We start from the raw sequence: 27,974 nt of genomic DNA on the forward strand, positions 1-27,974 counted from the left end.
AGAGATGGCGGGTGAGGCACTGCGCCTCCCTCGAGGCTGTGTCAGCCGAGCTCCCCATGGGGAGGGGACCTGACCCTCATCTGCGTCCCCCAGTGCTGCCCAGGGCCTGGTCCCCGGCACCACGAGTTTCCCACCGGGTGCTGGGTGGGAGCTGGGCAGACGTGGGCTCTGTCTGCTCTGGGGCGGCCAGCCCAGCCTGGTCGCAGATGGTAGACGAATGCTGTGTGTCATAGGGCACACAGGAGGACACCTGAGAGACCTGACCTGGCAACCCGCAAACAGGCTTCATGGGGACTGGTGGGGGCCCATGGCCCAGTTCACTGAGGTCAGGGACAGTGGGCACGTGAGCCGGGGAAGAGTGGGAGGAGCCAGGATCCTACTGTCTTCCCAGGTAAGTGGCAGGTCCCCACCACCCTGTACATGCGATGACAGCCCTGCTAAGTTTACCCCATGGTTACACATGGCACTCAGCAGACTCCAAAAAGGGTGACGCCTGTTCCCAAGAAGCAGACTCCCGAGGAGTTCGCAGGACCCAGGAATCCAAGTCCCCCCACCCTGAGTCCCCTCTCAGCCCTGGATAAGCAAACTGTGACCCCAGAAGCTGAGTCCCCTCCACGGCCCTCAGGATCCGGCCCTCAGCTGCCCGGCCCCATGCCAGCTCCCATGCAGTTCCGTCCGAGCCTGGTCCTGCGGCCACGGCTCTGCAGGGAGGTTCTGTGGGCGGGGCCTCCCTGTGCGGATCTCAGCCCCCACCCCAAGTGATAGTCAAGGGGCTGCGAGGGGCCAGGGCTGGCGGCAGCTTCTCCCCTGTTACAAGAAATTGTCTTCACAGGCTTGAAAGGACCAGATCCTAAAGACGGAAGTCGGCTCCCGCTCTCGCTCTCGCTGGGCAGCCGGGTCTCTTCCCTCCTGTTGGGCCCCTACCCCCTGCCCCACATAAGCCTGTCCCTCCGTCTCAAGAACGGGCCCTCCAGACATCTTAGTGAGCTTCCAGGTCTCCAGAACCCATTTAAAAGTCAGTCCAGGGACTTCCCTGGTGGTCCAGTTGTTAGGACTCCACGCTTCCACTGCAGGGGTCGCGGGTTCGATCCCTGGTTGGGGAAATAAGATCCCACATGCCACGTGGCATGGGCAAAAAAAAGTCAGTCCATTCATTTGTAGTGTGGCTGGGGTTTTAGCTTTTTGACTGCACTGTACGGGACTCAGAACAGGGCCCTGAGCAGGTCCACACACTTGACGTCAAAGTAACACCCAGTCGAGAGCCGGCTGCCCAGCGAGGGCGGGAGGGGAGCCGACTTCTGTCTTCTGTCTTTAGGATCTGGTCCTTTCAAGCCTCTGGAGACAATTTCTTGTAACAGGGGAGAAGCTGCCGCCAGCCCTGGCCCCCTGCTAGAGCAGGCTGGATCACGTGTGCAGGATGTATCTGGAAAACAGAAACCCCAGCCTCATATCTCTGCCCTTATTTCGTGTCTGCTCCAGGCGGCAGGAACCTCCCGTTTTCATCCTGCAAAGACTTTAGGAGGTAGCAGGGCCCCGAGCTCCAGGGTGTGGTCTCTGGGACGGGCAGCTCGGGTTCAAACCCTGCCCTCCCCGCACCCCTGCTCTCTCAGCTGTCCCACGGGGTCATGGCAGGACCCTGGCTGAGCTCACCTGCTACAGACCCTGGGATGCCTGGTGGCCACAGGGGCAGCAGTGACTCCAGGCAGAAGAGGGACCTGGTCAGACCTCGGTGGTGTGGTGTCAGCTGCCGGTGTGGCCAGGGCCTGGGCACAACTACCCCGGGCCCCCCTCGCTACTCTCCCACTATGGCTCCTGACAGCCATGTCTGCTCTGAGCTGCCGCTGACCGGCTGTGAGACTTGGAACAGAGATCTGTACTCACCCAGCTCCTGTTTCTCAGTCTGAAAGATGCAGCAGAAGGGCCACTTCTTTGATGGGGTGGGAGGTGGGCCTGAGTTCTCATCATACAGATGCATGGGGACAAACCACAAGGTCCCCGTCTTGCACCACAATGTACCAGTCAACACACGTGCTCCCCAAACCCGACACGAGCGCAAGAGCCACACACCGTCCCCCAGACGTAGATTCGCTCACAGGTGCCTGCACCCTCCGTGCCCAGCCCACAGGCCCCCGAGCAGAGCAGGCGTTCAGGTGGATACCACACCCCCAGGCAGACAAAGACACAGAGACGGCAGTGCCCGTGCCCCAGAGAGACACTCAGACATCCCCGTACACACGCCACCTGCACAGAACCACATGGACAAACACGGCTCTGACACAGGGTAAACCCCATACCACAGACATGCCCTTCACACGGGCGCCAGTCAGGACACACACCCGGCTACCGACAGCCCTGGCTGGCTCACTGCCCATTGTTGCGGGAATGGGCGCACACAAGCACACACACCCTCAGCTCCACCTGTGCTAAGACTGATGCAGTCTCAGGCGGTGGAACTGGCTGGGTTCAAGTCCCAGCCCTGCCCACGCTCTGCTCACCTGTCATGGGGCGCCCGACAGTTCTCCGGGGCAGGGGCCTGGCAGATGCGGCTCCTTACCTGGTCCTGAGCGCTCAGAGGGACTCATGTTCTGCACGGGTGTTCGGCTGGGTCAGGGCAGGCAGAGGCTGACCAGGGGCTCCTGCAGCGTGTGTCCTGCTGACAGCTGAACCCAGCTCTGGGTGCCGGGCCTGCGGATCTCCCCATCCCAGGACTGTCGTGTTCCCTGTGACCATCCAGGTGCATCCCTCCCAGGACAGAGCTCTGAGGATGCAAAAGGGATGAGCCTGGCTGCAGAGATCCCCTTCACAAAGAAGAGGCCTGTCTGGGGGGTGACAGCGGTCGATGCCCGAGATGGGAGCAGGTGCCTCCTCCGAGGTCCCTGTTGCACAGGAGCAGGAGTCCGGTCTTCTGGGGGAAAGCACAGGGGACCACAGTCTCCTCTGCACGGGGAGAGCGGCCAGGGGCTGGGCAGCCTGGGAGCCCACACCACCCGCCTCCCAGGCCACGAGTGTGTTTCCAAAGGATAACCGAGTCTTAAATGGGAGGCTGACCTCGGTCCTCAGTCACTTTCTTCTCACATGAAAAGAGCCCACAGAAGGGAGAGGCAGGCGGAGGAGGACAGGGGCAGGCTCCTCCCACCCCCCGGTTCCAGGGGCCGGTGCACAAGACACCCACACGGCTGCAACTCCTCCCGGGAGGCCCAGGCCTCTGCCCAGGGGCCCTCCTGTCCTGTGATTAGCTCTGTCAGCCAGAGTGGCGGGAATCAGAGCCCAGAGGGAAACCTGCCCTCCCCCGCTGTCCTTGTGGGACCAGAGCCGATGTGAGAGAGGTAGGATGTGGGTGCAGGTGGACACCCTCGCCATCCAGCGGCCGCTCAGTGCAGCAGAGGGGGCTCGGGTAGAAACCACTGTCCACGGTTGGCCAGAGCTGGGGGCGCAGGAGTGGCCTGGGCCATGCCCCAGACCCTGCTGTCCTGGGTGGGCTCCACGCTGCCTGCTCCGAGTGGCTGGGGCTCCTGGCCGACCGCATGGTCACCTACCTCCCTGCTCTCCGGCGGTCCACTGTGAAGGTCACACGAGGTGGACGGAGAAACCCTTTAGTGAGGCACGAAGGGGCGCTGGCCTAGGACCCTCTGCCCAGGAGCCCGCAAGGGGCCACGGCCGCTTCCTGGCACATGGGGCACAGACCTCGCCATCAGTCTCTGTGCTGAATCAGAGAAGGGGTCCCACAGGCTGCAGGGGACAGCTGACCGGCCCCTTAAAGGTGGGAGAGGGCCCTGCTGCCACTCCAGCCTGGGTCCCTGCCCCAGTGGAGCTCAGAGCTCTGGGGCTGCCCCGCTGGGCCCGGGTGGGGGTAGCTTGGCTGTGTGTCCCTCTGCCCCAAAGTCATTTTACAGAAGTCCTTTACTCCTTCATCATTCAGCGGCGTTTGCTGGGTCCTCACTGGTCTCGGCCTGGGCTCTCAACTTCAGACGCAGCAGCAAACAGACAAGTTCCTGCTACGTGGAGCTGGGGTGTTGGAGGAGGTGGATGGCAGGCTGCTGAGCAGGCCCTCCTGGGGCCCACGGGTGGTGACACATAGTAGGTTCTCATTAGTTATCTATTTTTCACACAGTAATGTATATTCCATATAAATTTTACAATAGGTTTGTCTATGTCTACCAAAAAAATCCTTGCTGAGATATGGATAGGAATTACCTTAAACCCACACATCAGTTTAGGGAGAATTGACATCTTTGCTATGTTGGGTCTTCCAATCCATGAAAACATATGTCTCTTTAAGTTAGAGAGTATTTGATTTCTTTCATCAACATTTTGTAATTTTCACCAGACATATCCTGTGCATGTTTTGTTAGATTTATGCCTAAGTGTTTCATTTTCATTGGAGAAATTGTAAGTTATTTTGCATTTTTATTTTGGGTTCCACCTGTTCATTGTTAGTATATAGAAATGTAATTGATTCTTGTGTTTTGATCTTGTACCCTGTAACCTTATTGAATTCACTTATTAGTTCTAGTTTTTTTTTTTTTTTGTAGACCTCTTGGGATTTTCTACATAGGCAATTATGTCATTTGTAAATAGAGACATTTAAAAATTTTATCCTTTCCAATGAGTAAGCTTTTATTTCTTCTTATTGTCTTACTGCAATGGCTAGACCTTCCAGTAATATGTTGAGTAAGGGTGGTGAGAATGAACATCCTTGTACAGTTCCTGATCTAGAGGGAAAACATCCAGTCTTTCACCATTAAGTATGATGTTAATTGTAGGTGTTCTGTAAGTGCTCTTGAGGAAGTTCCCTTCTATTCCTAGTTTTCTGAGAGTTTTTTACTTATCCTGAGTGGAGTGTGAATTTTGTCAAATGTTTTTTCTGCATCATTGATATGATCATATAATTTGTCTTCTTAGCCTTTTGTGGATGGATTACAGTAACTGATTTTCAAATATCGAACCAGCCTTGCATGCTTGTGATAATTCCACTCAGTTGTAGTGTATTGTTCTTTTTATACACAGGATTATATTTGATAAAATTTTGTTGAAGATTTTGCATTTAAATATATTAGAAATATTGTTCTGTAGTTTTCTTTTTCTTTTACTCATCTGTGGTTTTCTGTCTTTGGCTGGATTTAGTATCAGGGTAATCCTGGTCTTATAAAATGAGTTGAGAAGTGTTCCATCTTCTTTTATTTTCTTGAAAAGATGGTGTGAAATTGGTGTATTCTTATTTAAATTTTTGGTAAAATTCTCTTTGAAACCATCTGGGCCTAGACATTTCTTTTTCAGCAGTATTTAGACTTTATTTTTTTTAGAACAGTTTTAGATTTACACAAAAATGGAGAAGATAGTACAGTGAGTCATCATATATTCCACCACCAGTTTTATCATTATTAACATCTTACATTAGTGTGGTATATTTGCTACAATTAATGGAACAATATTGATACAGTATTATAAACTAAAGTCCATAGTTTATTCAGATTTCCTTAGTTTTTACCTGATGTCCTTTTTCTCCCAGGATCCCATCTAGGACACCACATGACACTTAGTTGGCCTGTCTCCTTAGGCTCATCCTGGATGTGACAGTTTCTTATACTTTCCTTGTTTTTGATGACTTTGACTGTTGTGAGGAGTGCTGTTCAGGTATTTTGTAGGATGCCCCTTTATTGGAATTTGTCTGATCTTTGTCTCATTGGATTGTGGTTATTGGGAGGGTTTTTGGGAGGGAGATGACAGAGGTAAAATGCCCTTCTTGTCACATCATATTAAGGGCATATACCCTCAACATGACATGTCACTGTCAATATTGACCTTGAACACGTGGCTGTGGTCGTGTTTGTCAGGTTTCTCCACTGTCAGGTTACTCTTTTCCCCCCGATTCTATTCTATGTTTTACTCTTTGGAAGGAAGACACTATATGTGGCCCACACTTAAGGGAGATTATGCTCTCCCTGCTTGAAAGCATAATCCACGCAAAATATTTGGAATTCTTCTGCATGGGACATTTACCTCTTCTGCCCCATTTGATTTATTTATTGTTATTTACTATTGATTGATTTATTCAATATTTACATCAGTATGGCTCAGGGATATTTATTTTACACTTCGGGTTGTAACCATTGTTGTTTTATTTATTTTGTTGTTCACATTGTTCCACCTTTGGCCTTTGGGAGCTCTTTCAGCTTTCCCCTGTGTACCTTTGGCATACTTCCTTCAAAAAAAATTTTTTTTATCATTTGATTTTGATCACTTCTTTGCTTTTTGGCACTAAAAGATGCTCCCAGCTCATCTTGTATTTTTGTCTACCCCAGTTTTAGAATCAGCCATTTCTCCAAGGAGCTATGGTTCCTTTCATTGGATAATGGCATTAGAAACCTAGATGTGGACCCTAGGTGTGCTCTTTGCTACTGGAGTGTCTTTGCTCCTAGGCCCTCTCAGCTGACACATACCTGCACACATGTCTATAGACATGTCTATAGATATATACACATCTCTATAAATATTTCCATACATAAGCATCTGTATCTATGTTAAGCTATACATGAGATCTTACTGATGTCTCCAAGTCTAGTCCATCACTACATGACTCATTCTAACCTCCTCCCTTGCTAATCTGCAAATGTCCATTCCAACATGGAGAACCTTGGCTTTAGGAGCATTTTGGTTACAAGAGCTTAACTTCCTTAATAGTTATGGGACTATTCAGGTTATCTATTTCATCCTGGTTGAGTTTTAAAGGAACCTAAATGTAAGTAAGGTTTCTATATTTCACTTTAATTGGTGAAATGTCAACACCTGTAATGGTGATAAGTTACTTATACTTATGTGTATAATAGCTATAGTAACCAATAAGAAAACTATACAAAACTCAGGGGGATATATCAAGATGGTGCAGTAAGAGGATGTGGATCTCATCTCCCTCCAGGAATACATCAAAAATACATCTAAATGTGGAAAAATTCTCACTAAAAACTGACTGGAAACAGAAAGACTCCTGTACAACCAAAGTTGTAAGAAAGATGCACACATACTCAAGCATTTTTTCTGACCGCAACTGTATGAAACTAGAAATCAGCTATAGAAAGAAAATGGGAAAAAAACAAACATGTGGAGACTAAACGACATGCTACTAGAAAACCAATGGGTCAGTGGAGAAATCAAAGAGGAAATCAGGGCTTCCCTGGTGGCGCAGTGGTTGAGAGTCCGCCTGCTGATGCAGGGGACGCGGGTTCGTGCCCTGGTCCGGGAAGATCCCACGTGCTGTGGAGCGGCTAGGCCTGTGAGCCATGGCCGCTGAGCCTGCGCGTCCGGAGCCTGTGCTCCGCAATGGGAGAGGCCACAACAGTGAGAGGCCCACGTACCGCGAAAAAAAAAAAAAAAAAATATATATATATATATATAATTTCCTAAGTATTTTTTTGTATACATTAAGCACCACTTCAGATGTAATAACTTTTGCTTCAATCATAGAATATGATTAAAGAAACTCACGAAGTGAAAGTCTATTATGTTCACTTCTACTTTTACCCATTTCATTGTTCTTCTTTCCTTTCAGAAAGCCCCATCTTACTATTATCATTTTCCTTCTGTTTGGAGGGTTTTCTTTAGCCATTATTTAGGGGTAGATCTGCTAACAACAAATTATCCTAGTTTTCCTTCATTTGAAGATGTCTTTATTTCTCCTGAATTTCTGTAGTATAGTTTCACAGATATAGGACTCAGGCTAGGTGCATCTTTTCTTTTAGCACTTAGAGACTGCTGTTCCACTACCTACTGGCCTCCACTCAGATGAGAAATCTGCTTTCATTCAAATTGGTTTTCCTTTGTAGATAATGAATCATTTTTCTCTGGCTGTTTTTAGAAGTTTTTTCTTTGTCCTTAGTTTTCAAAAATTTAATTATTATGTGTTTTCATGTGAATTTCTTTGAGTTTATCCTATTTGGGGTTTACTCAGTTTCTTGAACCTGTAAGTTTATGTCTTCAATCAAATTTGGGAAGTTTTCAGCCATTATTTCTTCAAATTCTTTCTTTAGCCTCACACCCTCTTTCCTCTCCTTCCCAGTTCTCCAATGATATAAACGTTAGATCTTTAGTTATTGTCCCAGAGCTCTCTGAGTCTCTATTAATTTTTTCCCATTTTTCTCTGTTGTTTACACTGAGTAAATTCCATTTATTAGTCTTCAAGCTCACTGATGCTATCATTTGTTGTGTCCATTCTACTACTGAGTCCACTAAGTGAGTTTCTAAAAAAGAGTTCACATTGTATTTTCAGTTCTATAATTTCCATTTGGTTCTTTAAAAAATATAACAGCTTTATTGAGATACAATTCATATACCACAAATGCATCCTTTATAAGTGTATAATCCAGTGGTTTGTAGTGTATTCAGAATCATGCAACAATAACCACTGGTTAATTTCAGAACATTTTCATGATCCCTCAAGGGAAATCCTGTCCCCATCAGTGGTATTTTCCATTTCCTCATCTTTCCAGCCCCTGGCAACAACCAACCCACTTTCTATTCTATGGATTTACCTATTCTGGACACTTCATATAAATAGAATCATGTATGTGGTCTTTTGTGGCTGACTTATTTCACTCAGCATGATGTTTTCAAGGTTCCTCCCACTGCAGTGTTCATCAGTACTCCATGCCTTTCTTTTTTAAAAATTATTTATTTATTTATTTATTTATTTGGCTGTGCTGGGTCTTAGTTGTGGCATGCAGGATCTTTAGCTGTGGCATGCAGGATCTTTAGTTGTGGCATGAGGGATCTTTTAGTTGTGGCATTCAAACTCTTAATTGAGGCATGCATGTGGGATATAGTTCCCTGACCAGGGATCGAACCTGGTCCCCCTGCATTGGGAGTGTGAAGTCTTAGCTGTTGGACCACCAGGCAAGTACCAGTACTCCATGCCTATTATTCATTGCTGAATAATATTTCATGGTATGGATGTACCACATTTTGTTTATCCATTCATCAACTGATGTACATTTAGGTTGTTTCTATTTTTTCTATTATGAATAATGCTAATATTTATGTACAGGTTTTACATGAACATTTATGTACAGGTTTTAATATGGACATAACTTTTAAAAATTTAAGTACAGTAGATTTACAATATTATATTAGTTTCAGGTATACAGTATAGTGATTCAGTACTTTTGCAGATTATACTCCATTATAAATTATTACAAGATAATGGCTGTAATTCCCTGATCTGTACAATATATCCTTGTTGCTTATCTTGGACATAACTTTTCATTTCTCTTTGATATACAGAGTTTCTGGGTCATAGGGTACCTCTCTGTGTAACATTTGGAAGAACTGCTAGACTGTTTTCCAAAGTGGTCGCACTATTTTCCAATCCGACCAGCAAAGTATGAGTGTTTCAGTTTCTCCACATCCTCACCATTGGTTCATTTTTATAACTTCTATTTCTTTGTGAGAATTTTTTTCAGTTGTTTAAAAAGAATTTGCAATTTAGAGTAGAAGCATTTTTATGATGGCTGTTTTGAAATCCTTGTCAGATAACTTCGACATCTAATTCTTGGTATCGCCATCAGCTGATTGTCTTTTACCATCAAAGTATGTTTTCCCTGGTTCTTCACATGGTGAGTGATTTTCAGTTGTATCCTGGGCATACCGGTTGTGATGTCAGGAGACTCTTGATTCTATTTAAATCTTCTATTTCAGCAGGTGGTCACCGTTTTTAGGTTCAGGGTGTAGGTTCTGGGCTTCTTTCGTGGCTTTAGTTGCAATGATAGTTTAGATCTCAGAGCCCATGCAAAGCTGTCCTGGCCTGTCTTGTTCTTCTGTGCTGTGGGGCTCCTACATCTTCCCTGCTGGACCCCATGATGTCTGGTGTCACTGTGTCACCACCCACAGTGGGGAGCTGAAGCCAATGGCCTGGGTGGAGGGCAGGGCTTCGCTGCTGCTGTGGCTATGGGCTGATCAGACCACCTGCCTGACTGTGGGGTCTGAGTGAAGCTACCCATCAGCAGTTATCAGCCAGGAGGAAACCCACAGCCTGGGCCCCTCGCTCATGTCTGGTGGCGCTCAGGGCCGCCAAGGCCATTGGCTGCTCAGCACCCAGACGGAGAGAGAGAGCCACGGATACGCTCTGGAAAGGCCCTTGCTGTCCCATTGGTCCCGGGAGGCCGCTGGCAGCTCTGCTTCTGTATATTTGGCTCTGGACCATGACCTCTACCTTTGTCCCAGCTGAGTGGTGGGAGCTGGCTGAGGCCCTGGGACTGCAGGGCCACGAGGGCAGCTCTCTGGGCTTTGGGGCTCAGCATCCTTCTCTTCACTGTCAGGGCAGTCTCCACTGGTAAGTTTCTCCTTCCTTGATCCATGGAACCTTCTGGAGGCAGAGACTTCATAGACGCTGAGGCCCTGGGGTTTGAGTACCCCCTGTTGTGACCAGCTGTCTGCCCGGGTCTTGCTCAGCCAAAAGCAGGGGCACATCCTAGGGCAGGAGGGTACGTGGGCTCCAAATGCAGACCCCTGGAGACGCTTGTCCCTACACTGATTGAACAGGTTCAGTGCCAGGGTGAGCCCAGAGCCCCCAGCCCCACCGCTCAGAGTCCAGAGTGCAGGGCTGGGCCAGAGCCCAGATGGAATGAGGGGATATGGCCAGCAACTAGTCCCAACGACCCAGATCGACAGGGGGTGCTGATGGATTCTGCAGGGGACTGCCCCCTCTCCTTCCCCTGGGGCAGGGCAGGGGGTGGGTGGGGGAGTGTGAAAGCTGGCAGCACCTGGACATGAGGGTGAGCACAGAGCTTGGTGCTGGGCCATAGAGGAGAGCCACAGTCCCAGAGATGCCACATCAGGGTGGGGGTGGTTGGGGGGGCAGCTGGGTCTAGAAACCAAGAGGCTAAGTCACGGGCAGGAAGCTATAGAGAGGGGTCCTGCCAGAGGAACCGCATGGAGAGGCTGGAGGTGAGAGTGAGCCCCAGGGATCTGCATGTGGTGGCATGGGCGCCGTGATGAGTGGGTGAGTGTGTGAATGTGGAGCGTGGGCAGCTATGCGTGTGAGAGAAAGTGTGAGCAATCGCGTTCGTACACATGCAGTTGTGTTGGGGCTGGGGGTGGTGCAGGCGAGAGTAGCAGCGTGCAGTGCTTTGGAAGCTGATGGAAGGAAACGTCACTGGGCAGGTTGATCCAGGGTCCAGCAAGGAGGTGACCACGAGCTGGACAGAAGGGGTGCATTGGGGTTGGGGTGAGGATCTGGGTGGCGATGATGGAGGGTGTGAAGGGCTGAGTTCTGAAGAAGACAGTGATGCGGGCTGGTGGGAGGGGTCCTGTTTTGTGTTAAAATGGCAGATGCCGTGCACATTTACGTCCAGAGAAGAAGGGGTGGGGGAATGAGGGGGTTTGGGGGGAGGGGCGGCAGTGATGGATGAGGGCCCTGGGTGGGAGGTGTGAGGAATGTGCCTTCCTCTGTCCTGGGGGTGTGGGGGGTCTTCCCTCTCTCTCCTCCCCCCATGAGTCCAAGACAGGCCCTGGAGGTGGTCTGGGGTGGTCCAGGCTGGGACATACCTGTCCCCGTGGAGGTGTTTTATTTCCCTGCATCAGCCCAGGATGCGGTGGCGAGGACAGAGGGTCCAGGGGCTGATGGGCGGGGCCTGCCCCGGGGCTGTGATGGGCGGGGCCTGCCTGGGGCTGTGCCGGAAAGACCCAGGTGCAGAAGCCTAGAAGGGACGTGGTTAGGGGGATGGGTCCCTGATCATCCCGTTGAGACAGGAAAGTCAGGGGGCAGCTGAGACCCTCAGAGACCCAGGAGGTGGCCCCGAGGAAAGCGAGCTGGACGGGTGGTGGGCAGCCACGGGGGTGGGGTAGGAGTGAACGAGGAAGACGGGGGCTGCAGGGCCTCTGGTGGAAGCTGGGAAATGACCTTTGGCTGGAGGCTGGGGTGGGTGGTAGAGGGAGCCTGCAGCTTCAGGCAGAGGAGGACAAGGGGACTTCCATGCCTGGGGGGTGAGGTCACCCACGACATGGGGGCTCCAGTGGGCCGAGGAGGGTAGGAGAGGACACTTGGGGCTGTACAGGGCACACAGGGGCCCCGCCCCATCACCTTTCTGGGCCGCCCTGCTGGGGGTTGGGGTGCCTGGCTTTACGCTGAGGCCTCGGAGCAAGGGCTTCCTCGGAGGCAGCCCCAGGCAAACACAGGCATCCTCGCCACCCACTCACGGCTGTTGCCGACCCCTGCCCCTGGCCTGTTCCGTCTGCAGGTGGACCCAGCGACCTGAAGCTGGCCTATAGGCACGGTCTGTGTGACGGGGTGGTGTGGTCTGGCACGAAGGGGAGTGGGGACAAGTGTGCAACCAGGAGTGGACGCCGGTCTGCAGGCAGCTGGGCTGAGGCCGTGCCGTGGGTGCCCCCAAATACGTCCCGCTGCCTGGAGAGGTGGTGCGGCCCTGGCTCCACAACGTGTCCTGCAGGGGCGATGAGTTCTCTCTCTGGGGGTGCAGCCTGGGGGCGTGGGCGCGGAGCCAGTGCCCCTACGAGTGGGTGGTGGTCGCTCTGTGTTCCAGTAAGTCACGGGTGGGGGGTGGGGGGAGGAGAAGGGAGGGTCGGGGGTGGGGCCCTCTGGTGGGGGCCCCAGAACCATCTGACCCCTTAAGACAGGCCACCTCTCATCTCTCCATTCCTCCTGTGTTAGGAGTCCTGTTTTTTGCTCAGCAAATACCTTATTTACAAAGCAGTGCTCTGGGTACTGGGGATGTAGCTGTGAGTAAACCGTACAAAACCCTGCTGCATGGAGTCTGCTGTCCAGGGAGAGACTGAGAGGGAACGAAGGAGCAGGTAGAAGAGCGGTGAGGGGATGGAGAAGCAGGCAGAAGGGTGGGGCCCCAGCGGCCGCGCAGGCATCTCATCACCGTTGCCAACGCAAATACTTTCCCTGGAGGTCTGGAGGGTCTTCAGCTGTGTCTGGGCGCTTTACGTCCTGTCTCTGAGCTGACTGGCAGCGTGGCCTGTGGGCCCCAGAGCAAAGCAGGGATGCAGGTGCCTGTGTTGAAAACCAATGAGGATGTTCCAGAGGGCGCTGACCCAGGCAGGGCCTCTGAGCCTGCCCAGCGCTGACCCCCTCAGGGGAGGCGCAGGGCGGGCCTGGGCCCAGGGCCGGCGCCTGGTGGGCGTGGCTGGTCACCGAGGCCGCATGGCCAACGGAGCGTGCACCCTGCGCAATGCCGCGTGTGCTTTGCAGACGGCACTTTCCGGGAGGTCCGGCTGGTGAAGGGCTGAAGCCCCTGTGCGGGGCTCCCTGAAATCAGGAATGTGAGCGCGGTGAACCGCCTCTGTGGCCTGCACCAGGAGGAGGCCACGGAGTTCTGCCGGGAGCTGGGGTGCGGCCCGGCGCTGCAGGCCCCCCGCCGAGATGGGGGGCGTTGCCAGGGAGTACATGGCCTGCAGGGGCACTGAGCAGACCATCCGGAACTGCAGACTGAACAAGTTCCGCAGTGGCTGCGACTTCCGGCGAGATGCCCAGGTGATCTGCTTAGGTGAGGCCGTTCCTCCACGCTGCGGGGGTTCAGGGACAGCAGGGAGCGGGGTGGGGGGGGAGGGCTGCAGCAGTGGGGTGGCGCCCTGCGAGGGTCTCCCGAAGGCCTGACTCTCTGTAGCTCATACCAACTTTGGACAGAGACCTAGAGGTTCTGAGAGCACAGCATGGGGTGGGGTGGGCGCTCACAGCAGGTGCCCCACCAGCAGCTCCAGGTGAGCAGGACCCTGAGGTGTGGGCTCAGAAGCCCCGGGCGGGTGGGGCCCTGGCCGTCTGCAGCGTCTGTGCTGTTCTGGCTGTGACTGTTGTGTGTCTTAACGCAAGTCAGGGTTGGGTAGTGAGTTTCCTTCTCAGCCGCATCTCTAGTCTGTGAGAGTGAATCGGGCCTCTTAGACCCTGTGGCTATTTTCTGGGTGAAAATGAGGTATACTGTCCGCTCTCCTTGGTGCCCCAAGGGGGCAGTGCTCTGTGGCCTGAAGGGTGATTGACCTTGCCTCTGGGACCTGGAGGGCCTTGATGCCACCGCCTGGGCAGGCAGAGGTTGTGTGGCCCCTGTGAGCTCTGTTCTGGGTGGGGACACGGCGGGCCTCCAGCCATCAGTTCCTGCCCACTGATTGGCAGACCCACTGTTGGGTGCAGATGGTCCACTCTGGCTGGCGCCTCTCAGGGTCCACGGGTGGGGCTCCAGGCTGAGCTGTTACCTGAGACACCTGTCCCTAACAGGGTTTGTCTCCTCCCCCAGGACACACGGAGGCCTGGCTTGCGGGCGGGCGGCAACCACCCCTGCACTGGGCGCCTGGAGGTGAGGCACGGCCTGACCTGAGGCAGTGTCTGTGACGCTGACCTGGACCTGTTCACGGCCCATGTGGTGTGCCGGGAGCTGCAGTGTGGCGTGGCCGTGTCCACACCCGGGGGCGCCCACTTCGGCTGGGGCTCGGGGCTCATGTGTATGGAGGCCTTCCGCTGTGTGGGCAACGAGTCTCTGCTGTTCCACTGCCCTCGGGGGCCCGGGCACCAGTGTGGGCATGGCCAGGACGCTGGGCTCAGGTGCTCAGGTGAGGTCAGAAGGGTGGGCTCTGAGGCTGGGCCCTTCCTCCTTCCTGCCAGCCTCCCTCTGTGACTCTCCCCCACCCCGGGAGGTGCTCTCTCCCAGCTCCTAAGGTGCCGCCCGCCAGGAGGGTGTGCATGTTCCCACTGAAGGAAGGGTTGCTTCTGCGCATTGAGGGAGGGAGGAGGAGGAGGGAGGACTTCTGGTCATAGAGGGGTGGGACCCCCAAGGCTGCACCACAGAGCCTGGCCCCCTCAGAGACGTATGAGCGGGAAGCTGAGGCTGAGGTGTGTGGGAAGCTGGCCAGAGCAAGGGCTCTCCGAGACCCTCACACCGGGTGTGAAAGGAAGAAACCGCCACGTGGTGGGCCTGCAGGTGGGGAGTCGCTGACACTCTCTCCTGTCCCCAGAGCTCCAGCTGGTCAATGGCAGCAGCGGCTGCGAGGGGCGTGTGGAGCTCCAGGTTCAGGGGGCCTGGGCACCCCTCTGTGCCGCCCACTGGGACTTAGCAGATGCCACGGTCCTCTGCTGCCAGCTCAACTGTGGCAACGCGGTGTCCACACACCCAGGAGGCCATTTTGGGGACGGGGACTCAACCATCTGGCCCGACGTGTTTCACTGTGTGGGGACAGAGCCCTATTTGTGGAATTGCCCAATGAGCACCCTGGGCGCCCCGGCCTGTGTCCCTGGCAACGCAGCCACCGCGGTCTGCTCAGGTGGGTCAGCAAGAGCGTGGGACAGAGAGGGAGGCCGAGAGTGGACGGGGCTGTGTTGGGAGGGGCCGTCCTCTTCCCTGTACAGGCCGGGATCCCTCCCGCTGGCACCTCGCTGGCCCCCGCAGTGTCCTGCCTCCCTCCCCAGGTGTCCCTGACACCCTGCGGCTGAGGGACGGACAGAGCCGCTGTGATGGCCGCGTGGAGGTGTCCCTGGATGGGGTGTGGGGCTGCTTCCTGGACGACGCGTGGGATCTGCGCGGCGCGGCTGTCGTGTGCCGGCAGCTGGAGTGCGGAGGGCCTGAGCGAGCCTACGAGGCGCCGGCGCCCCGGCGCGGGGCTGTCCAGCTGGGGCTGAGCTGCGCGCGCTGTCTGGGCACCGAGACCCGCCTGACGCAGTGCAACGTGTCCGCGTCCCCGCCGGTGTCCGCAGGGGCATCGTGGGACGCGGGAGTCGTGTGCTCCGGTGAGTGCGGGCCCGGCCCCCCCATCCCCCTCTTCCGTGGGGCGCGGCCGCCCTGACTTGGTCTCTCCCTCCGCAGGGAGCCGCCGGGTTCGGCTGGCCGCGGGGCTGCGCCACTGTGCCGGGCTCGTGGAGGTGCTTCAGCGGGGCGCGTGGGGCACCGTGTGTGACGACAGCTGGGACCTGCGGGATGCCCACGTGGTCTGCCGGCAGCTGGGCTGCGGCCACGCGCTCAGCGCCCCAGGGGCCGTGCACTTCGGGGCCGGGCCGGGCGCATCTGGATGGACGAGCTGGGCTGTGAGGGCCAAGAGTCTGCGCTGTGGCAGTGCCCGTCGGGGGGTTGGGGCCGGAACGGCTGCGGGCACAAGGAGGACGCCGGCGTCTTCTGCTCAGGTGGGTGCTGAGACCCGAGTCCCCTCCCAGGGCGGCTGGGTTTCCAGTGGCAGCGCTGTGTTAGTGAGTAAAATAATGCCCACGTGCTTTCCTCGGATTCCACGGAAATCTCCAGGGCTGTTCCCTTCCTGGTTTGGGAAACTTCTCACTTCACTGCTACAGTGCCCTCTTGCTGCAGGGATGCTGCGTGACTAGCACCCTCTTCTTTGCGCTGTGCTGGGGGGTCGGGAGGGGCCCTGGGGTGTGACGGGGTCTCTGCTCCCCTCCTCACAAGCTCATCTCACATCTGTGCTTGAGGTTTCCCTGTCTTGAATTCTTAATTTTGATCCATATTTTAGTGTGCTGGATGACTTTTTCCGGAGTATTTTTAAGGCAGTGCACGAAGGTTGCTGGTGTTTCAGCTCATACATATCTGAGGCTTTTTCGGTGGATCTTGTCTGGGTGTGATTATTCTTGATGATGGGATTTCGTCACATGCTGGGGGCGTCTGGCCAGTCCTGCCTCCTCTGGCATCTCCAGGTGGCCCTCCGGGGCGGGGTGGGCAGCCCAGTGTGGCCTCTTCTCATTGATTTTGGCTCCTATTTTTGCTTTAGGAAAGTTTTCTTCAACTTTTTCAGCTGTCTTAGATGACTGTGTCTATTTCAATCATCCCATTTCTTTTTTTGGTAACAGGCTCATTATTTTGGCTCTTCCCATCCTTTTAATTTATTGGGAGCAGGGGGGCGGGGCTCTGCTCTTTTCTCACGCTTCGTGAGAAGGCGTCTCTAGGTGCTGTCCACATGGCTGCTTTGTTTTGCTGTCATTTCTGGTCTTCCTGTTCCTAGATGTACATTTTAACTTCCACTCTGTTTTCAGTTTCCTTGAAGTTGCTCCTTCCTCTGTGCTGTGGGCACTTGCTGGCTGACAGGCCTCTACTGGGGGACTGGCTGTTGGCAGGGGTGGGGATGCTCTGTCGTCACGATTCAGCCTGGCAGCAGGGTTCCACAGGTGGGAGCAGAGGCAGGCAAGGCACTCTTGAGGCCCAGGAGTGGAAGCCGCTGGTCACTCTTACCGCACTCATTTGGTTGGCCGAAGTCCCAAGCCCAGCCCAGATGCAAGGCTGGGAAATAGACTTAGTGCCGGAGGCATGGATACAGGCAGGGATCTTAGTGGCCACTTTTGTAATCTATCAGAGATGTAGTTCCTTCTGTTGTTTTTTAAAGTTTGTTTTAATTAGTTACGGTCCTGTCAGATGCAATTCATATCCAAATTCCTCGATTTATCCCCGTATATGTATTTTTTTTGATGAATTACAGGCCCTGTGACATAATTTTAGAGGGTCGTCTCATGCTCCACTACGTGGTGACGTTATAGTCTACTTGCTACGTCACTCTTTTGTTGGACTCACACTGCTCAAGGGTAACAAGACACTACTTAGGCGCTGACCAGCCAGGGCCAGTGCTGTGTCCAAACTCAGAGATTGGGCTGTTTCCTGTTTTTGAATTTTTGAATATTTATAATCACTGCTAAATTGATCATGTTGTGCAAAAGGGTTATTCTGTATTTCGAGTGATTTCCAAGGATAGATTTCTGGACAATCAGCTGATGCCTGCTGACTAAGGTGTCACAGCTGGGGATTAAATCTGGTTACCTGTGGTCAACTGCTCCCATCTTTGGGGTGGAAATGGATGAGAATGTGGAGTCGCTGTGAGGTGGATGCCAGGGGCCCGCTGGGTCAGATGCCCTTGCTTGGCATCGGTCTTGGTGCTGGGACACCCCTGGTTTCGGCCTCCTCTTTCAGAGATTTCCCTGGCCTGAGTGTGATTGTTTTCCAGGGTCAGTGGCCCTGAGGCTGCGAGGTGGCGCTGTGCTGGGTGGCTGGACATGTTTTACAATGGGACGTGGGGCACCGTGTGCAGTAATGCCCTGAAGGACACCTCCTTGTCCATCATCTGCAAGCAGCTGGGCTGTGGGGAGCAGGGCTGGCTGGAGAACAGGCCCATCCACACTAACCTGGGCACCTCTTGGGTGGATAACATCCAGTGCCGCAGGCTGCAAAACTCTACGCTGTGGCAGTGCCCCTTGGCCCCGTGGCACCCGCGCTCCTGCACCCGTGGGGAGGAGGTCTGGATCACCTGTGCAGGTGGGCTCTGGTGGTCTCTGGGGGGCCCAACAAATCATCCGCAGGGGCTGCCATTGACCCATGGGGTCACTTGGGCTCCACAAGCTTCATTCTGAGGCTTCTCAGGGCATTTACACTGGGAGGGCCACTGTTTATTCCAGTAGGATTGTCAGAGATATCGACGCAGGATTCTGGGGAGGCCCTCAATTGCTCCTCGACCGACAGCTGCCCAGGTAACCCTCCCATCACTTCCCTGTCCGCTCCGCATCGGGTCCTGCCCCGTGGTGATCACAGCCCCATTTGCAGAGGAGGGGGCACTGCACGTGCGCGGGGGTGAGGACCACTGCTCAGGCCGTGTGGAGCTCTGGCACGCCGGCTCCTGGGGCACCGTGTGCGACGACTCCTGGGACCTGGTGGACGCCGAGGTCGTGTGCCACCAGCTGGGCTGCGGCTGGGTTGTGGGTGCCCTGACAGGGGCCGCCTTCTGGCCGGGCTCTGGGCCTGTGTGGCTGGACGAGGTGGGGTGCCGGGGCAGCGAGGCGTCCCTGTGGGGCTGCCCTATGGAGCCATGGGGACGCGGAGACTGTGGGCAGGGCTCCTTGCAGCTCAGTCTGGGAAGGAAGACCCTGGCAGCCTCTGCCCTGGGACGTGCTGACCGCGAGCCGACCATGGGGGGACATCAGCGAGACCGGGAAGGGGGAGAGGCCAGTGTGCCTGGGGACTTTCATTTTCCTGGTTTCTTAAAGAGAGTTATTAAATCTTTCATCCATAATTCATCTCAGACATTTCTCAGATGCCCACCATGGTCCAGGTTCTGTTTCTGGTCCTCTCTCTGCCTTGCCCTGGCCCGAGGAGGGCTCTGAGTGTCTTCAGCTGTCTTCACCCATGGCCTCAGCTGTCTTCACCCATGGCCTCTTGCCCGCACAGTTCTCCTGGTGTGTGCATGTGTATGTGTGGGCGGTCCCTGATGAACCACCTCCTGGCCACCTGTCCTTTCATCTGCAGACAGTGCTCGGCCTGGCGCAGGTATTGTGCCAGGATCCCCAACACTCACAGCTGTCCTGCCCTGATGCCCCCACCAAGCCCGTTGTGACCACACCTCCCTGACCACATCCCCCATGCCCACATTCTCTCTGGGAAATAAGTTTCCCTACGTCCTCTTCCCTGTGTGGATCTGGTATCCATTTGCAAATGACCAGACCCACCCATATCTGGATCTTTCTGGACTCCCACTCTCCCATCTCAGCATCCTGGGAAAGACCAGGTTTAATTCTCCTGTGATTCCCTCCTCTGCAGGGTCCGTCCAGCGCTGCCATCAATTACCACCTACCCCTCCATGTTTACCCTCAGGGTCTGGCCAGTCTGTTGCGGCCACCTCTGGTGCTGGGCCCTTGGAGTCTCTCTGAGCACTGCCTCTCGCCTCCCAGCCCTTCCCCTGTGCCCCACTTCCCTGGCCTGTAGGAGAGATGCTGCTTGTGGTCTCAAGGACCATGAGGCTGGAGAAGGTGAATGTGAAGGTCTCTCTTGGACAGGAAGCGCTGATGAGGGAGATGACCAGGGTAACGTGCAGAGAGGCTGGACGGGGCCTCTGGGGCGAAGTGGAGTGAGGAGGGCACGTCACCAGGTTCTGGAGCAACTCCTGACAGAGCCTTGGGGGACAGACGGCTTTCCTGGACGTCTGAGCCCACGCTGCACCCCTGTGCATGTTCAGGGCCTGCCCACTGGCTCCCAAGAGTTGGCCAGCTTGGCTTGCTGCTGCCCGCTGGACCTCCTCGGGGGCCTGGAATGGGGGAAGGTGTGCGGGGGGCGGGGGTGTCCCTGGGGTTGGAGGAAAGAGTAAGCTGGCAGGAAATGAGGTGATGAGGGTCTGAGCAGAATAAGGGTGTCAGCCCAGCCGTCAGAGAGGGCTGGGACTTCGGGAAGGATGCACCTCCCCTCCCTCGGCGTGGCTTTCCCTTCGCCTACCCCCGGCACCCCGGCTGCATCCCCATCCAGAGCTGAGTGCTGAGCTCTTTCCTGAGGGCTCCCAGCCCTCTCAGTCCACTTGGAGGGTATTGATTAGGCATCTTGGGAGTGAAGTGCACTGGGGATACCACCGATGCTGCTGCAGGTCCCCGTGTCCCTGAGGTCCTAGCTGGGGGTGTGGCTCAGTGCACGGTGCAGGCTGTGGTTTGGGGGGAGCTGGAGCTGCTGCGCAGAGGGTCCTGCAGGGGCCCCGCCTCCTCTGGAAACCCCTCGTCTCCTCCACACTCATCTGAAAACCAGAGCTGCTCTTTGTAAAACTGGTTCTGTGGCAAATCTTTTGGAAAGCAACCTTTATTGATCTTATTCTGCTTACAACATAATACACATTCAAAAACTTGGAGAACAAAGAAAGAAAATGAAAATCACTTATTCTATCACTCAGAAAAGGCTGCCTGAGCAGCTTGGCTTATATCCACCGAGAGCTTTTCTTTGCACACATGCAGAGATGTGAGCATGCTCGACAGCAGCGCACCAGTGCGCGTTCTGTGTTCCTGTGGGTTTCCCACCTAAAACATGCAGCTAGCGTGCTGGCTCATCCACGCTATGGCTCTCAGTGGCCGCCTGGTGTCCTTCATGTGTTCTTCCATCGCTCATTCACTCCTCTGCTGTCAGACGTCTGGCTGCTTCTCAAGGACGCCACCCTCGTAGAGAGTCATGCTTTTAAGGGTTTTTTTTTTGTTAGTTTTTTTTTTTTTACATCTTTATTGGAGTATAATTGCTTTACAATGGTGTGTTAGTTTCTGCTGTTCAACAAAGTGAATCAGCTATACATATACATATACCACCATATCTCCTCCCTCTTGCATCTCCCTCCCACCCTCCCTATCCCACCCCTCTAGGTGGTCACAAAGCACTGAGCTGATCTCCCTATGCTATGTGGCTGCTTCCCACTAGCTATGTATTTTACATTTGGTAGTGTATATATGTCCATGCCACTCTTTCACTTCGTCCCACCTTCCCCTCCCCCACCCGTGTCCTCAAGTCCATTCTTTATGACTGCGTCTTTATTCCCACCCTGCCACTAGGTTCATCAGTACCGTTTTTTCGGATTCCATATATGTGTGTTAGCATACAGTATTTGTTTTTCTCTTTCTGACTTACTTCAGTCTGTATGACAGACTCTAGTTCCATCCACCTCATTACAAATAACTCAGTTTCATTTCTTCTTATGACTGAATAATATTCCATTGTATATATGTGCCACATCTTCTTTATCCATTCATCTGTCGATGGACACTTAGGTTGCTTCCATCTCCTGGCTATTGTAAATAGAGCTGCAATGAATATTTTGGTACATGACTCTTTTTGAATTATGGTTTTCTCAGGGTATATGCCCAGTAGTGGGATTGCTGGGTCATATGGTAGTTCTAGTTTTAGTTTTTTAAGGAACCTCCATACTGTTCTCCATAGTGTCTGTATCAATTTACATTCTCACCAACAGTGCAAGAGTGTTCCCTTTTCTCCACACCCTCTCCAGCATTTATTGTTTGTAGATTTTTTGATGATGGCCATTCTGACCGGTGTGAGGTGAGACTTCATTGTGGTTTTGATTTGCATTTCTCTAATGATTAGTGATGTGACCATCTTTTCATGTGTTTGTTGGCCATCTGTATGTGTTCTTTGGAGAAATGTCTCTTTAGGTCTTCTGCCCCTTTTCGGATTGGGTTGTTGGTTTTTTTTGACATTGAGCTGCATGAGCTGCTTGTAAATTTTGGAGATTAATCCTTTGTCAGTGGCTTCATTTGCAAATATTTTCTCCCATTCTGAGGGTTGTCTTTTCATCTTGTCAACTGTCTCTTTGACCACAACTTGGATCTTGTTCTTGGTGATTCACAGATGAATAATGGGTCCCTTCAGATAAACATGTTCAATCAAATAAAACTTCCTTCAGAGAATGTAGGGAGATTGATGTTTCATTCCCAGTGTTTCTTTTATTCTAACCCTTTTACCATTTAGGCAACAGTCAGTAAGTCGTGAAGTGGTCCGTTATCACGAAAGAAGCAAACCAGCAAAAAATGAAAAGTGTCAGCATGCAGCTTGGAATTAAAATACAAACCTGCTACTTGTATCAACAACAAAACGTCAGAGCTTTGTGAGGCCAAAGGCAAATCACCAGGGGATCTGAGGCTGGTGCCCAGACAAGAGATGCTTCCCTCCACCCCCAGGAAGATCGGAAGCCTCAGGGAGCAGCGCAGACACGCAGGTGGGGGGGTCACTTAGCAGGGCCCCGGCCCTGCCTGCTGCCTCACACCTCGGGGACACGAGGCTGGCGAGGCCAGTGGTTTGCCCCCAGAGAAGGGCAGCCCGTGCAGTCAGCCCCACCCGGACCCACTCTGTCCAACAGTAGAAGTGACTGTGGCAACGCTTTCCACCGCTTAGACTTAGCGATGGAGAAACTTAACACCTTCTAAGGAGGGGGTGGAAAATAACAGAGAAGGCTGGGGACCTGAGAGGTCTTGTTCCCAAGTTGAGGGGACTCACCTGCAAGCATCACTTGCCAAGACCAGCGGGGGGTTGATGCTGACACCTGGGACCCACACATGACACTGCAGAAATGCCCAGGAGGAAGGAAAACAGATGTGGCCATGATCACCCTAAGGCAGGTAAAGTGGGTTCACGGTAGAAATAAGGTTCGATGATGGAGAAAATGATCACCTAGATTCAGGTCTAAATACTGCCTGTGCTGCACTGATATTGAATGTCACAACGGTATTTTATGCTCACCAATCACTGCCTCTTTTCCTCATTTTTCCAAAGACTCCCCTTCCAGGGGTAGGTGGAGGAGGGTCCATGTGCCCCACGCAGGGCCCAGCAGGCCAGGGCACAGCCCACTTCACAAGGTCCCTCCAGCACCACAGGATCAGAAGGTCCTCGGGGGACCCACACCCCCTTGCTTCTCTGGACAGATAGCATACTCAATAAATTGTCATTTTATCACTCAGCTTGTAGCCAGTTGAGACTCTTCCCGGTGAACTTGCTGAAGGCTCTCCGAGCCTGGGTATACTTGGGCGTGCTGAACAGAATATTCTGTCTCTACCGTCATGTTGGTTGCTTGGGTTCTCACTTATAGCTCAGAATATTGAAAAAGGTCAATACAGATGAAATCTGGAGAATTTCTGATCTGAATTAATTTTTAAGAGACTACCTTTAGGGTTACGGTTTCTTGTAAAGAATGAAATTCCCAAGCAAAATAGCAATAACAGTGTTTTGTTTCTGTATTTATTTTGAGTAATACCAAAATAACAATATTAACATTTAAAATTTTTAAGTTCTGAATTCACAAAACTTTTTAAAAAATCAGTGAAGCTAAATATTTAATACAACTCAAATAGAAAAAGTATAAATATAATAAGTAACATCAAATAAAATGTTGATTTATAAAGATACAACTCTTAACTTGTCGTTTTAATTCAAATTATTTAAACGCAGAAACATGAAGTATTATACATAAAGTAAGAAAACATAAAATGAAAAATTATATATATATTATATGAGCTATTGACACTAACAACCACTTGCATGGATCTCAAAGGCATTTTGTTATGTGAAATAATCCAGTCCCAAAAGGTTACATTCAGTGAGCCCATTTATATGACATCCATCAAAAGAAAAACTATAGTGACCAAGAGCCGAGCAGCTGTTGGCTGGAGTTATGAGAAGGAGGTGGGTGCTTGTCGGACTGTAAAGGAATATCAGGATGAAGTTTTTGAGATGATACAACTGCTCTGTACCTGGTCATAGCAGTGGTGGTTACACAAAACTACTGGTATTAAAATTCATAGACCTGTACAGCAAAAGAAAGCCGATTTTACATATGAGAATTTTGAAAAATAAAATAACAAAGTAAATCTTAGCAAATTATAAAATATAAACACGTTGTACTCCACATTCTTTCAAAAATCAAGAGTTAGAAGTAGTTAAAAGATAATTCCTCCAATCTTCTTTAGTTAGGAACTGAAATCAAATTAATGACAAAGCAGAACTTTTGAGACATATCGGTTGATGACATTCCCAACCTTACTATCAGAAGCACCGTATCACTAGCTTTACACAGAATGCCATCAGCATCGCTTAAATGTGGACTTTGGCAGGTTGACCTAACTCTTGAGATAGTTCCTTATTCAGCTCCCTGCAAAAGTTGCCTCCTGACATGCTCCCCAGGAGTCTAAACTGTGCAGGGTTGTCTCTTGGCACACATTAGCTTACACAGTGTATTACAGATTATCCTCATAAATAACCACAGTGTTAAAGAAAAAGCAAGATATAAACTCTGGCACTTTAGGTAGAGTTTTATTTCTGGTGCTATTGATAAAACAGTCAGCCTTTCTGCTTATGAACCCTCCCAATATGTTAAACACATTGAAAGCGTCTGGACCCCAACATGGTTTAAGCCCAGAAAATAATGCCTAGTTTCCTGAGATGGATGCCTCTTATGATCTTAGTGATCATCGTCATTGTTATCTTCATCACCATCACCAACACCGTCACCACCATCACCATCATCACTATTGTCACTGTCACTGTTATCATCACTGTCATAGCAAAGGAAATAATGACTTGGGTGTGCTCTGCTCTTCCTTTTCCGCTTCGACTGAGATGGGCTTTGCATGGACTGTTTCCACCTCTCAGTCACACTCTTCCTTCATGCTTCTTTGTTTTCTCTGGACCCATTGCTCCTCTTTCCTTTTTTCTTTCATCAGGGACCCTCCCACTGTGCCTTTCCTTCATCCTTTCCATTTCCTTTGGGCCATTTGTACAACCTCTCCATCCTCTCCATTGAAGAGCACTGGCAGGTGTCGTCTATGAGGCAGGGCTCTTCATCCTGGCTGCACATGGCTTCTCCCTCGTGCCCATGCCCCCTACCCCAGAGAGTCCAGTGCGATCGTTTTAGGGTGTTCTGGAATCAGTATTTTTTGAAAGCTCTCTTGATTCTGATGTGCCTCTGGGATTGATAACACTGTGTTTGGGCAAATTTAATTGCACCTGGGATTAGATAAGTGCCAGACAACTCTACTTACTAGATTAGAAAAATGCAGGCTGTAGAGCTGAAACACGGTGTAACCATGAGTGGTCTCCCACTCCTCGCTGTTTAACCAGGGAGCCCACAACTGCAGCTGAAGCTCTCCTCCCTGACCACACTTAAAAGGAAGGAAGGCCAGAGACCTTTGGGCCAGAATGTTTATTCTCTGCATTTTCACTGTAAGGATATTTTAGCTCAGAGGACATTTTGTCATAAATATGCACTTTTAAAACAGAATTGTGCCAACATTGATGACTTTTCATTAGAACTCATTTACTATGGTCTAACATGTTGGTCAATTTCCTGTATAAACTATGTCTAACTTTTTTCCATTTAATTTTACTCAAATGGGCTTCCTCTATATTAGTTTCTTCATTTAAATATCCAATGAAGATTTGATTCATCAATTAGTTTTTTGCTCATATACATTATTTTCACCATATCACTTCTCCCAATGTGAATTTTCCTTTGTGGCCAAGATTTCTCCCAATCCTCTTAATGTTTCCATTGTTTCTTACCTAATCTTTGAAAAAACTGAATGTCGTTTTGTGTGCCAGAGATGGAGGAGAGAAGACGGATTGCCAGCAAGTTGGGTCACTTCTGGATGATGAACAGCACGGCCCTGACAAGTTCATTACCCCATGTTTCCTTGGATGGTTAGCTGACGTCCCCCCATTCAGTGGAGGGGTGTGAAATTTAAAGAAGATTGTGTATTGTTAGACTGGGCCATAGTCTCTTGTGAGACATGTAAGTCTCGTTCCCAAATCCCCCATCCCTGAAATAGGCTTCAGGTGTATGTAAGCCAACAGCAGCCCCACCAGTGACCCTTTGGTCTCACAAGTTACCCTTTGGTCTCTGCCAGTTGGTCTTTAATACATTATACAGGAAACCAGCATAGCGACGTCAGTGTCAAACAAAATAGATTATGAGGCAGAAGGTATTATCAGGCACCTGATAAAATAGTCGCCAAGTCTCTAAAATAAAAACTGACAGGCCTCCGGGGAGAGATCTGAAGCTATTAATAGTGCTCTGTCCATCATGAAGTCAAGTCAACAAGCAAATAGTTTTAATAGCAAGAAAGACATTTGAATAACCTCACCATCACAGCACATGTAACTTTTCAAACATTACCTGAACATTTACATAAATGGGCCTCATTCGGGCCAGTGCTTCTCTGACTATCTGTAGTAAAGAGTTGGTGTATTGCATGGTTTTTGTTATTTTGCAACCTGTTATGAGCCAATATTTTTTCAAAACATAATAGAAGTGACTTACTGGAAAAAAAATCATGTGCTTGGTAAGCACAGCAATGTCAAAGTTTCTATGTCACTGCTTCCTCTCAGTTTCCATCCTGGTCTCAGCACAGACAGAGCAGACCGTTCACAGAGAGCATCAGTCTGTGCGCCACACTTAAATTGCATGTACGAGCCATAAAGCCTAGTTAATTGTCCTGGGATGATTAATATCTATACGGGGAAAACAGATTTTATCCTTAGCCCTTACCGTACACAAAAATCAGTTCCACATGGATTTAAGATATAAATGTGAAAAGTAAAACTTTAAATATGGGCAACTATCTTTCTGATCTTTCCAGGGCAAGGACAGATTTTTAAGCCCAAAAAAGTGCTCCAAAACATAGGATCGATCATTTTCAAGTATCCACTTATTTTTAAAAAATGTGATAGTGTAAAAAGGAAGCCCAAAAAGAGGAAAAATATCATTGCAACACATAAAACTGAAAAAGGGTCATTAGCTACAATACATAAAGCAGACCTACAAACCATGAGAATAAGAAACCGCAAGAGAAGAGCAAGTACATGAGTAGGCATTTTACAGAAGAAGATACAAGTCTGATGAATAAACATATATAAAGAGATTCTCTACTTCATTCATAATCAGAGCAATGCAAATTGGGACCAGAATTAAATACCATTTTATGTCCATTAGTCGGGTAAAAATTAAGAACTCCGTTAGTATTAAGTGTTGTGAATGGACAGGAACACTCGGACATCCTGGTAAGAGTTAAATGGGTTCAAACACTTAAGAAGTGACATGGTGTCATGTATCACGTAGCCCTTGAGACTGCTGGCCTAGAGATGTTCCTGCAAGGTGTTCCAGGAAGCATGCATGAAAATGGCATGAGCACCACTCTTTGCAGCAGCAGAAACGTGGGAATAATCTGATGGGTAGTGGACAGTCCTGGTCACTGACCCCCAGCCACAGCTCACAGGGTGCCTAGAGGTAATGATGGAATCACTTCTAGAAATTCAAAAATAAGAAAAATGAAACAATGTGAAAACATTGGCAAGAAAACCACCGAGAATATCAGAAGGGAAATTCGGGGCAGTGGTCACCTCTGGAGGCACAGGGACAGGACAGAGGCAGGCAGGTGCAGCTGGAAGTGAGGTGGTCGTTCTGGGATTAGCAGTGGATTGCTTGGTGTTCACTGTTCTTATACCTTGATTTACATGAGGAATTCCTCATACATTCTTTTCAACATACCAAGGATGATATGAAAGATAATAAAGGACAAGTTTGCTTTAGGCTTTTTCCTTTTGCCTCTCCTCTGGGCTCTCTGGTGGGTCCTGCAGTGGCTGGTCCTCTCTCTGGGTCCATCCAGCTTCCACAGGCATCACTGCCCTTTGGGGGACCCTTCTGTTGCCAAGCCCCACCACCGCTCTGTGCTGGCATCTCCTTTGGAGTCTCGGTAAGCG

At 51.2% G+C, this 27,974-nt stretch overlaps 1 protein-coding gene across 1 annotated transcript; it reads left to right on the top strand.

Annotated features, from left to right (window-relative positions):
• Positions 1–4: 4 nt before the first annotated feature.
• On the top strand, positions 5–27,971 carry SCART1 (scavenger receptor family member expressed on T cells 1; the record flags this gene model as incomplete). Its single annotated transcript, XM_082643954.1, is given in 28 exon segments — positions 5–11; positions 626–733; positions 833–982; positions 2,750–2,858; positions 9,880–9,964; positions 10,213–10,321; positions 12,228–12,281; positions 12,284–12,354; positions 12,358–12,529; positions 13,205–13,239; positions 13,243–13,377; positions 13,379–13,499; positions 14,241–14,275; positions 14,277–14,318; positions 14,322–14,553; positions 14,956–15,261; positions 15,407–15,724; positions 15,801–15,986; positions 15,989–16,114; positions 17,929–17,955; positions 17,958–18,236; positions 18,380–18,448; positions 18,522–18,925; positions 19,143–19,241; positions 19,512–19,566; positions 19,677–19,774; positions 19,927–20,010; positions 27,852–27,971. Coding segments are annotated over 28 exon segments (3,636 nt in total).
• Between the last annotated feature and the right edge of the window lie 3 nt (positions 27,972–27,974).

This window comes from Mesoplodon mirus (genome assembly GCF_964341445.2).
Source record: "Mesoplodon mirus genome assembly, chromosome: 2".
In the NCBI taxonomy this organism is placed as follows: domain Eukaryota; kingdom Metazoa; phylum Chordata; class Mammalia; order Artiodactyla; family Ziphiidae; genus Mesoplodon; species Mesoplodon mirus.